Here is a 14,723-nt window from a genome sequence, read left to right on the forward strand (position 1 = left end):
TATGAAATGAAATAGAAAAATGATACCTACCGTGAGATCCTGGTTAATGAAGCTGCCCTCCTACATCTCAGTCATGTGGGTAAAGAACCAGACCAGGGAAATGCTGAGCTCTTCACGCTGCTTTTGGAAGCAGTAAGGATTGTTGTGTGCTTCCTATCAATCAGGACCGGGTTCCAAGTTTTATTTTGCCAGAGCTTAGGAATCAAAATAGCTGACATCTGTAATGAACAGGAGGACATGAATTATGTAGACAAATAAACTACCAATTACTGCTGCACATTTATCTTCACCTCTGTAAATGATAAACTTTAAATATTCCATATGGAAGCCCTGCATATAAATTAGTTCCTCTACATTTGGGCCTCATGAATCTCTGTGGATGAGAGATGTAGTAGCTTTCAGATGTCCTATCTCAGTTTAAGGCAGCAGCTCCCTTTATACCATGCTACCAGTGCTCTGTGAGATTTGGCGTATGAAGACAACAGACTCGATTAGGATGTAGCGTGCATTCATTTTAAAGGAATACATAGTGTTTTCCTCCGTAATTCCAACAAAATTAAATATAGTGCACTTTCAAAAGTTATTTTCTGAATTCTCTTCTCTTATTTATATATTTCATGGCTGTTACTCAGAAGGAGGGGGTTGATAGTTTAATCTTCGTCCTGGCACTGTTAAAAGAAGTAATTCTTAGACATTTTTCTGTTGCCCTTTGAGAAACTGCGTGTGTTTAGAATTAGTTCTGATTTCAGCAATGCCCAGCGTTATCAGGATATCACTCTCTCTGCCTCCTCTAAAGGTGCAGCACATACCTTTGTATTAATGCCATACAAAGAAAGGCCATATCTTTGTCTATGTGTCTCTTAAAAGCAGATGGTTTATTGGACAAGTGAAGTTAGACCTAGCATTCAGTTCAGTCATTTTTCTGCCTGCCTGTAGCACGTTAACTCTTTCACCACATCCAGTCAGCTCCAGAACTGGGGGCAATACTGCAGATAACACTGGAAACAAACATTAGAAACTTCTGTACTAACGCTGAAGGAAGGCAAAAGAGCTAGAAAGCCTGCCTTTGAGTGAAATCAGTGACTGGTGGGATGTGTCTGTGACACCATGCTTGACGAGAAGCAGGACAAGGGAAGGAGAGATGCTTTGGTGGTCCATGTGTGGTCTTGCAGTCCTACTGAGAATCCACAATTGATTCAGATGCAAGAGTAAATGTGTGATACACAGGGTGAATGTGAGATACATAGAGATGTTAGCTGGGAAGGCGCAGGGGAGGATAATGGTGCTTGGGAGGCCAGTGAGGTTTGGGCATGATGCACGTGGCCAGAACAAGGCGTAGAGCTAGTTGGTGGGGGTTTTTTTCCATATTTTAATCTAGATTAGATTCATCTAGATTAAAACACTCTATAGGAACATCTTGATTTCAGTGGAGTTTTTCTTAAAAAATGACCCGGTGGCATGCCTGCTTCATTTCCTGCCATCTTGTTGGTCAAGATGTGTGTTTGGGGTGTGTTTGCCGAGCCCAAGTTTAAACTCAATGAAATGTCAGACCTGCTAGCACTAAACAATGCAATTTCTAGTTGTGTGTAGTCTTCACAATCCTTCCCCTACTTGGATATCTCCTATGTTGGTTTTTTTTTTAACCTTTAAAAAAAATTGACCTAAATGAAGGGCATGCTGAATACTGTTTTACTGAATGCTGCATCTCAGGTTTCCTAACTGAGAATACGTGAGTTTAGGGGTTTCCACCACAGTGAATTTTTGTAAGGAAGGCATGATCTACTTTTGATGAAATTCAGGATGAAGTAGTTTTCTAATAATGTTGAAGGCTGGAGAAAGAGCACAGAATCAGAGTCACAGAATCACAGAATGGTAGGAGTTGGAAGGGACCTTCAGAGATCATCTAGTCCACCCCCCTGCCAAAGCAGGTTCACCTAGAGCAGGTTGGACAGGATGGTGTCTGGGTGGTTTTTTAGTATCTCCAGAGAAGAAGACTCCACAACCCCTCTGAGCAGCCTGTTCCAGTGCTCTGTCACCCTCAAAGTAAAGAAGTTTTTCCTCATCTTGAGACGGAACCAGAAGTTCAGAAAAGAACCTGAAATTTCAGGGTGGGGTTTTTTTCCTTTTCTGGTCCCAAAAAGAAATAGTGATTCAAGGTTGCTGGGCTTGAACGGTTGGTGCAGTAATGCTGTATCAAAGGGTGTCTTAATTTCCTCAGCTTCTCTTGCTTGGGCATGTCTCAGCCATGAGCAGGTGTCAGTAACGTGCAGACCTTTGCTCTGCCAAGAGTGATGGCGACATCTGCCCCCCCAGGGGCAAGCAGGAGAAGACAGCGGCGCTGCCCCATCTGGTGCAGTGCTGTGCTGGCAGGAAACAGGAGTAGCCCCCATGTCGAGCAGGGCTGCCCTAGTGGTGGAGCAGCATTACAGCAGGGCCAGTGGTGGGGCAGTCACCAAACCAAAATAAGAACCGCTTTGGTGGTGGCTGCTAGCAGGACGTGCTGTGAGTGGTGTTGGGGATGGGGAGTGCTTCAGGCAGGGCAGGAGGCTTTCGTGGCTGGGACGTTTCCTCACTGGGTGGACTCTGAGGCCCGGGGCTCTCCCAACACTGACGGCAGCCCTGCGTCATGAGGGGAAATGAAGTGCTTTGGCCTGAAAACATGCACAGAAAGGGAGCATCCATCAAAATCCTGTGAGAGGCGAGACAGTTTGTAAGTGTTAAAAAGAGCCAGCAAAAACCAGCACAGTGGCTGGAAAGCTGCCCAGCAGAAAAGCGCCTGGGGGTGTTGGTGGACAGCCGGCTGAACATGAGCCAGCAGTGTGCCCAGATCGCCAAGAAGGCCAAGAGCATCCTGGCCTGTATCAGGAATAGTGTGGCCAGCAGGACTAGGCTCATCCCCCTGTGCCCAGCATTGGTGAGGCCCCACCTCGAGTACTGTGTTCAGTTTTGGGCCCCTCACTACAAGAAAGACATCGAGGTGCTGGAGCGTGTCCAGAGAAGGGCAATGAAGCTGGTGAAGGGTCTAGAGAACAAGCCCTGTGAGGAGCAGCTGAGGGAACTGGAGTTGTTTAGCTTGGAGAAAAGGAGGCTGACAGGAGACCTTATCGCTCTCTACAGCTACCTGAAAGGAGATTATAGTGAGGTGGGGGTTGGTGTTCTTTCCCAAATAACAAGTAATAGGACAAGAGGAAATGGCCTCAAGTTGTGCCAGGGGAGGTTTAGGATGAATATTCGGAGAAATGTCTTCACCGAAAGGCTTGTCAAGCATTGGAACAGTCTCCCCAAGGAAGTGGTTGAATCACCATCCCTGGAGGTATTTAAAAGTTGTGTAGATGTGGTGCTGAGGGACATGGTTAAGTGATGGACTTGGCAGTGCTAGGTTAACAGTTGGACTCGATGATCTTAAAAGTCTTTTCCAACCTAGAAGATTCTATGATTCTATGAAACCACTTGCAGTTCAGTTTGTGGACACGAAACCTGTCCGGGTTTGTGGGGCTTGTTATGGCAGTAGGAACTGACAAAGGGGGGCCGGACAGAAATCTGCTTTAGGAGAGCAGGGTCTCCAGGTCGGGGTTGCCAGCAATGGCAGCAAGAGAGCAAAGCTCCCCAACGGAGCTGGGAGGCCAGACACTGCCGGCCCAGCCCTGGAAGTTGCTCCTTGGGCTTCATTAATCCTGCCCCGAGGGCAGCAGGGTGCCTGCAGAACAGCCCTTGGCACACTGACTGTGGGGGCGCTCCTGCCTTGCACTGCACCATGGAGGCAGACCCATCATTAGCCACTGGGCAAGGGGGCAGTGTGGTACATGACTGTTTGTAAATATTGAAAGTGGCTGAGCTATCTAGGCAGCCCTTCCCTGTGCATCCTTCCTCCGATCAGCTGCTTCTGTGCATATTCAGACTCTGTGCTCGGAACCTTAAAAAAAAAAAAAAGGACAATACATGAAGTCAGAGATGCTTGAGGGAGGTGGTGAAAGCCAGGGTTGCCTTCATCACATCGCACGTGTTGCAGCTGGTGTTGTGTAAAATGGGGCCAAGCCTCAGAGAAGCCTCTTTGAGCCTTCTGCTCCCCAGGGGCTGTGGGGACAATGGGGTTCCAGCCCTTCAAAGAGCAGGTACTGACGATCTCCCACAGGTCCTTCCATTTGGGAATGATCTGTCTTGTAGTTGCTTTTTTGAAGCAAACCTTATATTTTTTTGCCTTTGCTAATACTTGTTTTTCTGTACCACTCCAGATGTCTCATCTGGGGTGTCGTAGGCTCTGCAGCTTCTGGTTCATTTCTTCTGTGTCTGCTGAGGAGCTGGGGTGGGGGTTGTGCTCCCCTTTTAGCACAGGCTGTAGTTATCATACCATTGCCAGGATAAATCTTAATTCTTGGAGGGGCCACATGATGGCCAGGTTTTGCTGTAGAAGTGCACTAGTGGAGTGGGACTGCTGCTGTTTGGCTTTGTGTGTGCTGGCTGTTGTAGGTGTTTATAAATAAAGCTGCTCTGGATGGTGAATCTTGGCTCAGGGGGGCTCTAAGAGTCGAAAGGCTTGTGGTTGCTTTCCTCTGCCAGCCAGGATATCTGAAATATTTTGTACATCTCCAGGAGAAGATGTATCGATCTTATCCATATGTCTATCTGCCACTGTTTATCCTGATGATTTCCGAATCATTTTCCATGCTGCCACTGAACTATATGATCATCAGAGGGCTGGAGCACCTTTCCTATGAAGACAACATGAGAGTTGGGGTTGTTCAGCCTGGACAAGAGAAGGCTCTGGGGAGACCTTATAGTAGGCTTCCAGTACTTAAAGGGGGCCTACAGGAAAGATGGGGAGGGACTTTTTGCAAGGGTATGTAGTGATAGGACGAAGGGGAATGGCTTCAAACTGAAAGAGGGAGATTTAGATTAGATATTAGGAAGAAACTCTTTACTCCGAGGGTGGTGAGGCACTGGAGCAGGTTCCCCAGAGAAGTTGTGGATGCTGCATCCCTGGAAGTATACAAGGCCAGGCTGGATGAGGCTTTGAGCAATCTGGTCTAGTGGAAGGTGTCCCTGCCTATGGCAGTGGGGTTGGAAGTAGATGATCTTTAAGGTCCCTTCCAACCCAACCCATTCAATGATTCTGTGATTCTATCATGGTCTGAAGGGAAACATTATAGTGGGAAGCGAGTGGAGAAAACTGGGGAGAGACTGTGCACTGCAGGAGGTGCCCTGAGTTTCCTTTTAGACCTTTCAGATGCGAATGGACCTACATCACCTATTGGGCCTGACCCCACAGGTCACGCTGGACACAGAATTAGGCTGGCCTGGTGGTTTCAGATCAAATGAAGGAATTGCTTTGTTAATCATGTACAACCATACAGGGCTCATTTCCACAACCTGTTAGGGCAAGAGATAAGGTAGGAGCAGATGCATGTAGTGACAGTGAGTAGTGCTATCCTGGTCTTCTGTCTGCTCTTGTGCCTCCTGCTTTTAAAGAAAACAAACCTAAAACCCAAACTGAACAAGAGGCCAGTACATTGATTGTTCCCTTGATTGTGTGATGGAGCAGAGAGATAGGGATAAAAAGTGTATCTTGAAAATAAGGAAACAAAGGTTGCCTTTGGGTGGAGGTAGGCATTAGTCATAACCACTGCTCGTGCTCTGTTAAATAAAGGTCATGAAAAGGTTTGCAGGGAAGTTTTCTGTTTTTTCCTCTTTGTGAGCAAAATTCCAGCCAGCATTGCTGCCACCCAAGGCGCAACTGCAGCGTGTCTTCGTGGAAACGTCCCATCCCCTCTGCACAGTGCCAGACTTGCTGGGGTTTTGGACCTCACTACGAACTGCGGGATTTCTTTAAAGCCATATAAATCAGAGCTCTATTAAGAAACAGAAGGAGAATGAGCAACCGAGAGGCTTTGCTCCTTTTTTCCAAAGTCTGTGTGTACCGTAAATTGGATAGGCCCCCCCGAGACAGGGGGAAACCCATAGTAAAGGGTTAGTAATTGTTTCAAACAGCCAACTAAAAATGCTCTTTATTACAAGGCTTGAGTTCTCTTTCAAATGTGAAGTTGCTTGTTCATTTTGGCAGTGAAGGCTGCTTTTACGTCTCTCTAGGGACAGCGGTAAAACTTTCAACAGCTCAGGCACAGAAACCAGCTCTTTGTTGAACAAGAGGCGAGAAACCAAAAGTTGTTCTGTGGATTTCCGAGTCCCCCACAGCTCGCTTTTGGACTTTGCTGATTAATCTGCACCCTCTGAAAAAGCTTTTGTTAGGGAGAAGAGGGAGAGAGGTGAAGATAGCGTTGTGTGTGGATGGGACCAAACTCTGGAGGCGTTTGATACCTATGGGTAGGTAAGCTACTCGGTGATATATTTTTTGGCATTCAGCTGTTAGTTGGTGGGGCACAAGAGCAAGGAATCAGCGTTTTTCACGCAGTTGCACTGAAAGATGGACAGGAGCTGGATTTATTCCTATTGCCACCGTGGGCAGGAGAGCAGAAATCCCTGCTAATCCGGTCCCAAAGGTGTGACAGAAATGCCGACAGCTGCCGCAGCTGGTTGGGGGAGCAGGGGATGCTTAGGGAGACAGAGATGCGATGGGTTTCCCTGGCAGTGCTGCACTCCCGTGTGCTCTGAGTGGGAGCCGGGTGGGGACATGTCTTCCCTAACAGCTCAGGGAGGTGTTGGGGAAGGAAGGGGATGAGCTGGGAAGTGTCAAAATTGCCAGGTGAGATTATTTTCTTTCTGGTATAGAAAGGATCTCCTGTCTCTGAGGACATGTTAATTTGCTTTTGTCTGTCAGGTCTCCTCTCTTTATTCTCTCTTTGTGTGGTTTCTTTTCTTCCCCTGCATCCCTCCCCCTGTATGTTTCTTCAGAGCGTCTATTTTGTATCCTCCCTCCTGCTGGTATTTTCCTTAGGTGGCTCTGATTATTCAGCAGCTCTGCTGAATGTAGTTCCCTCTCTGGAGAGGGAGAAATGCTGCACCGGAGCAGCACTTGCTGCCTCTGCCGCAGACGCAGGTCGAGCAGAGGACGGGCTCCTTTGCCTGCTAGTGCCGAGCAGCAGGACGGTGGAAAGGGCACAGTGGGAAGGCAGTGACGGAGGTGCACTCTGCGTAGTACTTTTTCAGCCAGCCCAGGTGCAAAAGCCAAGAAGCCGCTTTCCTTTTTACCTTCGAGAAGGATTTCTCTGAATTAATTCACAACCTGTATGAAAAGTAGCTGAAAGATCTTACAATGTAGCTCAGCTGGGATTTTTTAGGAGCAACATAACTGTGAACACGGATCCCCTCCACGAACAACTGCAGGGCAACCCTGGTGTAACAGTGTTGAATTTCAAGATTTCACGGCAGTATAAATATGTTCACAAGAGAAAACTTGGAAAGCGAACAAAAGAATACTGTCAGGTCATTTCTTCTGCTCCTCCTTCTTGGCAGTGGTCTAGAGGTGCTAGTTAGAGGTTTTGGGTGAATTCAGGAAGCGTTTGCAGAGCTGGCACTCAGGATTGACTCTTCATGTCCCACCTTTGGCCGCGCCATGGGAATGAGTTATGGGTGTACAGTCTTGAAGCAGATCTGTCAGCATCATGTGACGATCAGCAGATGGTGCAGGCATCATCCCTGTTCTGGCCCCTGCTCGATGTCAGTGTACGGCACAACATGGGCTTCCCCCACATCCCTGCTGGTGCTGGGAGCCTGCATGCCCCAGCTGCCCTGCGGCATGGTGCTTGCACATCTCAGGCAAGAGGCTGGGCCCTCCCAGGGCCTACTGGTGTCCTCCTACCCTGTGTCAGGGGAGGAAAGCTTCTGCACAGCCAAGGGCGGTGTGTAGCTTGCTGTATAGCCTGGGGAGTGGGGGAAGGCTCACTTGCCAGAGTAATGCACTGCAAGGGATGCTCGTGTTCCTAAAACTTTGGCATTAAGAAGGATGGGACGTCAAGCAGTAGTTCTTTGTGGTTCAGGCAGATTTTGTGGCAAAACTCAGGAGGTGTGAGGTGGCAGTGGTTATTGTTGACTTTTGGTAAGTGATGGAGTCAGCCACCTCTCTCAGTGTGCTGTAGGAACAGAAAGCCTGTTCCTGCAGGCAGAGCACTGCATCCTTCCTTGGCAATCGTCAGCTTTGCGGTGATTAGTCCTAGATGTTTGTCCTCCAGTGGCAGTCTTAATGTGGCATCTCCAGATGCTGGAAATCAATTTTCTCCGTCCATCCCTCTGGAGTTAGTAAAAGTCTTGAGGCTTCCTTCTGCCAACACAAAGCACCAATGAATCTCTTCAGGATCACCGTGTATAGAATTTGGATGCCTTCCCTGATAGCTCCTGACGGCTTTCTCCTCTTGCTTTGCAGATCACAGGGGTTATCCTTCTCGCAGTCGGCGTCTGGGGCAAGCTCACCCTTGGCACATACATCTCTCTCATCGCTGAGAACTCCACCAATGCTCCCTATGTGCTTATTGGGACGGGTACCACGATCATTGTCTTCGGTCTTTTTGGCTGCTTTGCCACTTGTCGTGGCAGCCCATGGATGCTGAAACTGGTAAGCATGCCAAAGTGCCTTAAGCAAGGGGGAGAGAGGTTTTGTTGATGCACTAAGATTCCTCCCACCCCCTGCCAAGCTTCACCAGATGTTAATGTGTGTTTCTAGGCACATAAGCTCGATTTTATTGATCTTAATGTTCAACACGTGTGTCTTTTGGACAAAGAAGAGGAAAAAAAGTCTTTGCCAAAACCAGTTGTTGATTGAGTATGGATGAATTTTGCTACCGCACAGCGTACAGGCCCATGTGTGGTTGGGAGCAGGGTGAAATGTTGATGATGAATTACTCTGTGAGTAATTCTACAATTGTTCTGCTTTTCTGTGAGCCAGATAGATAGGTATATTAATAATCTTTAAAATGTCCAAAGCATCATAAATGTGAAATTCATTTGAAGTCTATTTTAAAGGGGTCATTTTAACACTGTGATGTGAAATCTGTGGCAAAAATAGTTGGTACCTTCTAAAAGCATACCAGCTTTTCTTTTCCTTCTAACATTCACTAGAATAAAACAAGTCAACCCCCGAAAGCAAAGCTCTGTATGGTATGTTTGTCCTCATCTCAAAAGCAGCATGGACTCAATATACACTAAGCAGAAGTACAGCAGCTGTCTCTCAGTCCAGTTTAACCTCTCTCCCTGTAAGTTTCTCTGTTCTGAATTTTCCAGCCCACCTTAAAATGCAAAGCGACTATAAGTTAAACACACCTATATGATAAACTGTGTTTCTAGGAATATCCAGGAGCAAAATCTTACATGTGTAGTGATTTGAAGGGGGGAAATAGCATTTGTGAAGCACTGAGATAGTGGAAAAGGGCATGACAGTACAATGCATCTCCTGCTACAGTACTTTGGGGCTGATTTTCTAAGGAGATGGGACAATTCTTATCCAATTTGAACTGGATTTTTAAAAAGGACATCTTAGAGTTGATTTCCTCAATCAATGGCACAGTAGAGGAGAGGTAGCAGCTGCAGATGGGTCAGCAGGTATATGCTGGTGGCCAACTGGCATGTACCTAACGCTGTTGTAGGCGAACTGCTGCTATCTCTTGCTGGTGATGTGCTGTCAGGGCACATGTAGAGGCTTGTCAGAGTTACTGCAGTCCAGGTGAAAGAAGATCTAAATCCATAGGAATTCAGGCTCTGCTAGTTGCTCTGCAAATCATGTAACTTTTTTAAAGGTATGCCACTTACAGTGGCACGTGCTGTTCCAAGCACATGGTTTTATTTTCATTGTACACATAAGAAATATTTAAAAAAATTCTTTCTCTCCTGAGCAAAATACAGGCAGTGATTTGACAGCTGCATTAACTGTATAGAATTCTTTTTCTACTTCTTCCTTCACTGTTGTCATCCCTTCCCCAACAATCTTCCATTAAAAATAAATTTCCCTCTTTCCACTAAATCCTGCTAGGACTGAATTTAATTTAAAATGTTTCCTTTTTTAATTAACTGTTATTTAGCATGTGGAGAAAAAAGGGTAATTTTCCCTCCAGAAGATTAAGCCCCAACTTCAAGTTTTACCATGCCACTTTCCATTTTTTCTTTACCTTCTTTGTTTCTGCTTACATCTAATTTTAACAGTTTGTGAATGTCTACACTGAAAGCGCTGTTTTCAGGGTTTATTTAGCTCCAGATCCAAATGCTGCTCCTAAAGCCAAACATGGGCCTTGGCTCAGCAAAGTATTTGAGGCATCTGTCTAGTATTACCGTGAGAATATTTCCAGTGAAGTCAGTGGTTCAGTTCATTCATTGGCGAAACTTCAGGAATCGGGCAGCAAATCCCAGTCTAGCAGTGAGATAGATAAACGCAAACCAAAACACCTGGAGAAGCCTATTTACTTTAGCAGAATGCCGTACAAACACAGAGAGTCTGTGTATTCCTTATTGCAAGATCAAAACCTGAGTGACTTGGATCCATCTCTGGCATGTGAGTGTTTTACTTTATATGAGAATGCTAAGAAATGGTGGAACAGAAATGTCAGAAAAGCCAGTAATTAGACAAAACGTATGATTTGTGAGTTGTATAAACACATGTAATATATTCAGGCAATAACCTATGTATTGCCTCCAAAAGACCTTCGGTTTATTAATATCTTTAAAGGGTGGCTAAAGTGGAAAGTTAAATTTTATGTGATAACTGAGCAGTATCTGTGCTGAGACAAAAGCCTGTCACGTTCTGACTTCTCTTGCCTCCTTCCTTTTCAGTACGCCATGTTCTTGTCCCTGGTGTTCCTGGCTGAGCTAGTGGCTGGCATTTCAGGGTTTGTGTTTCGCCACGAGGTAGGTGGAAATGTGCTGAGTTTGCATATGGCGGTGCCTCCCTGGGCAGGAGCTGCTGAGAATTTCTCTGGCGTGTGGAAAATGTGTAGGTCGCTGAGCTTGGCGGCTCCATACGCATCTCCAGGGATGTGGCTGATGTGCAACAATAACATGTATAGCTCTTAAAAACTGATGCAATTCCAAATGAAGGGATTTAGCCAAAGCTCTTGGCCTCAGCTGCCTGATAATTTACTCTGGAGCTATCAGGTTTTGTGTGTCCATCATGTAAGATCTTCTTACTCTTTTACATATGCTGAGGGCTGCAAAATAGTTTAAATACTTTTCTTAAACACAGCTTCTTCAGCTGGGCAAGTGCTTGTTTATGAAAGGCAGAGAGCACTTCTGCATCAGACCAGAGTAGATGTTTTGATGTTTTGTAAACCTTTTTCTTTTTGGGGGGGGAGGGGGAGTCGGATGGGATTTTGTTTCTATCCTGAGAATAAGGAGAGATTAGAAATAGAGCGAGGTAGGAAACTGGGACAGGAAGAAGCTTTAAAAAAGGATGATGGTCTAGATTTGTAGTAGCACTTCTGCTTTATCCACCATAATCAGGTCTATCTCTGGCTTTAAGTCCATGGACCTACATGCCATTAGTGCTGAACCGGCACAACCCCAGAGACCTTGTTTGTCTCTTCTCTTTGTATTAAGTGGTTTTCTAGTCTCCTTTTTTGACATGAGATTTCCCTTGCTAGAGGCTTTTCTGGTGTCTACCCTTGCAAGTGGTGAATAGTTTTTAATTTGATCCTGAAATACCTGTCCATCTGCTGAGGATTGACATTTCATCTGGCCTAACCTGCGGCAGCCTCAGCGTCAGGCTGCTGCTCCCTTTTGGGAGAGGCAGCCTCTTGTGAAGGCCACAGCCATATGGGTCGCCCAAATCATCTGCTACACAACCCCTTTACCACTCATTCAAAGTACCTTTCCTGGTGATGTGCCTGACCTTCTCCAGCTGAGAGACCTCTTGTTCGTTACCCAAACACCTTCAGTGCTGGGGATGAGGGCTGCCACCTCATCAGGGGATTCATGTCTTCTTTTGATGCCACTGGCTTCTGTCACCAAGGAGTTTGTCCAGGCTCTGACTCCCACCGGGCATCCATGAGCAAAGAGAAGCCCGCAGCCTCCTTCAGACTTAGTGCTGGAGCAAAGGGTTTGCACAAAAAGCGTCAAAGGATATCTTTCTTATAGGTTAAGTCATTTTCTGTTTTTTTAAAATGTATCAGTTAGCTGGGGTAGTTTTTGTTCTATGTTTGGTAGATCCCACTTGAAAAATGACATGAGTGACTCCTGAGAATTAAGAGGGAGCTCTGCCAGCTCTGAAAACACACTTAAAAATGAGTGGGAAGGGTTAGCTTGGATATCTTGTTCCGTTTGGAAATGCATTTGCTTCCTGCGAAAACTGCCTCGGATGTTATGCTTTTCGTTGCTCATGTGAGCTGTTCTTTTCCTCGTCCTCATAGATCAAGGATACTTTCCTTAGGACATATACTGAAGCAATCCAGAATTACAACAAGAACGATGAGCGGAGCCATGCAGTGGATAACGTACAGGAAAGTGTAAGTCTGAAATTGGATATTAAAAATTAATAACTAAGGAGAGACAAAGCAAACCTTCAGATTTGATCACAGAACATGAAGTGTGGATGGCTCAATCTGCAAGCTGTATATTAAAAGCAAAATTAGAGGCTGGCAAAACTGATCCAAAGAACATGTATTTCAATTGGGATGCTTGTCCAAGATGCCTAAGCTTTAATGAACAAGCTATGCAATAAAGACAGGGCCTGTCTCGCTTGTTGTTGGTCCCAGACCTTGAATTAGGTTTAGGAGGCAGTTTTATCCCTTAAGAACAAGGTGTTCTTAAGGGAATCTGTCAATAGGATTATGAAATGTTGTAAATTTTAGCTGGATGAGACAGGATTTGATAATGTAGCATCCTGTGTTGCTGATAAACTGCAGCAGTTCTCTTCACAAGTACAGTGAGAGGCTTGCAAGGGAGACCTACTGAGTTAAGGGGAGAAACAGAGTGTATTTTCTCCACAGGAAAAGGAGGTGGACAAATGTGCTGCTGAGGTGGGCAATAAAAGCTGTTCTCCCGCTGTGTGGGAGGGATGGATTACGTGCTCGATGGAAGAGCCTTTCTGCCTGTGGTGGCAGGGCAATGGGAGGTTGCCTTGCCTTCCAGCAGGGCACAGGGCATGAGCAAAGGACGCAGCATGGCCAAAATAGTCACAGGTGCCAACCACAAGGCACCAAGTCCACCGACTACAACAAAGCAGTAACATTCATATTTAAATTCCCACAGGAAGCTATGCCATAGCAAGAGGGTATCCTCATAGCTCCCCATACATTCTGTGAGCCAGTTTGCTTTTCATATGATTGTACCTTGCTGAACGGCTGAAATTTTAATGTCATTGTATTGATGAATCTAGACGTTACTTAGAAATTACAACTGCTATGTAGGGCCCCTCAGCACGTTTGAAACTGTGGCTCTAACCTGGCGTCTCTGCGTAAGCAAATTACTGTGCTGTCCTAAACTGAGTACATTCTGCTGTCACATTGTCTGTTTGCCTAATGTTAACCCTTAGTTTGAATTTCTGATTCCTTGGAGTTGGCTAAACTAAATAGTTTTGAGTAACTGTCTGATGTTTGTGTTGTGGTAAAATGTTCATTTAACTTGTAGCTCTGTTTTTACAAGAACTGCATTTATAGACCCTTTTCATGCAGGGAATTCAGCACATACTCCGTATCTCTTAGTGACCGTCTTCTAGCTTAGCATCTAGAGCAAAACATCCTTCCAAACTTATGTTTTTTCAGCTGATTTTGTAGACACGCTCTATGAACATATGGTCTCCTTCTATTCATGGCGCGGTGAATTTTCCTAGAAATTTTTTTGGTGAGTTAGAGAGGCTTGCTTAACCTTAGCCATTTGTACTAGTTTAACCCTGTATGTGTTACGTGTAATTCTATGTAATGCCTTGGTGTTTTTAAGTCTTTTTTTTTTTTTTTTGACATCATTGTGACGCTGTGTCTTGAATTTCCAGGATCGTCTTTAATCGAATAAATAAATAAGCAAAGGAAACAAACAAATGAAAAAAAAACAAACCAACAGACCTTCAACTGAAAAAAGACCTTTGTCAAATGTTACAAGTTGTAATTCTGCTCATAAAATACCTTTTTCTTAATAGGTTGTCTACTCCCATCTTCTGTAAATGATATTCCTGATACTTTTGTGATAAATAGGGTAAGGGGTGGTATCTACTTTTCAAAACTGGCAATAATCTGCCTTTATTTTGATTGTGATTGAGTGGGCAGTGATGATGCTGTACTAGTTTTAATTCTGGTTCAGTTGTTTGTTTTAAATCTGCCTCTTATTCATCATAGCTGAGCTGCTGCGGCATTCAGAGCTACACCAATTGGAGCACCAGCCCTTACTTCTTCAAACACGGCATCCCTACAAGCTGTTGCATGAACTCCAGTGACTGTAATACTCAGGATCTGCGCAACATGACCGTGGCTGCCACTAAAGTAAACCAGAAGGTACCAGTAACCTTGTGCCAAAGACAGTTGTTATGAAATGATCCAGTACATCGGTGGAGAATAAGTGTGCTTGCAATTGCATTTTGTTTCAAATGGTTGGTTGATAACGTGTGTATTGGGCCGGAGCAATGGTAAGGGCGGGCTTTGCCTCCCCGCTTGCTTCCCAATTCTTTAAGCTTTAATTCTTTCTCAAATGACCAGGTATAGTGACATTTCTGAGGAGGAGAGGATTTGTTCCCCTTCCTCGCAGCAGAGGTTGAGGTACGGCACTACACACAGAGGCAGCGCTGGACCAAGTGGCACGTGCGCACGATTCCCCTTGAGGGTTAGGTCACTTCGCTCTTCTCTGCTGCTCTGCTCACTCCTGCT

At 45.5% G+C, this 14,723-nt stretch overlaps 1 protein-coding gene across 1 annotated transcript in view; it reads left to right on the plus strand.

The window, feature by feature from the left end:
* Positions 1 to 8,302: 8,302 nt before the first annotated feature.
* The window catches only part of TSPAN7 (tetraspanin 7), a gene marked incomplete at its 5' end in the record, with an annotated part of 19,906 nt that continues 13,485 nt past the window's right edge, over positions 8,303 to 14,723 (plus strand). The window contains 4 exons of the mRNA XM_009888368.1: positions 8,303 to 8,503; positions 10,708 to 10,782; positions 12,279 to 12,374; positions 14,199 to 14,354. Coding sequence (XP_009886670.1) covers positions 8,303 to 8,503; positions 10,708 to 10,782; positions 12,279 to 12,374; positions 14,199 to 14,354 — 528 coding nt within the window. The remainder of the gene's footprint in view (positions 8,504 to 10,707; positions 10,783 to 12,278; positions 12,375 to 14,198; positions 14,355 to 14,723) is intronic.

This window comes from Charadrius vociferus, unplaced genomic scaffold (genome assembly GCF_000708025.1).
Source record: "Charadrius vociferus isolate BGI_N301 unplaced genomic scaffold, ASM70802v2 scaffold206, whole genome shotgun sequence".
Classification (NCBI taxonomy): Eukaryota; Metazoa; Chordata; class Aves; order Charadriiformes; family Charadriidae; genus Charadrius; species Charadrius vociferus.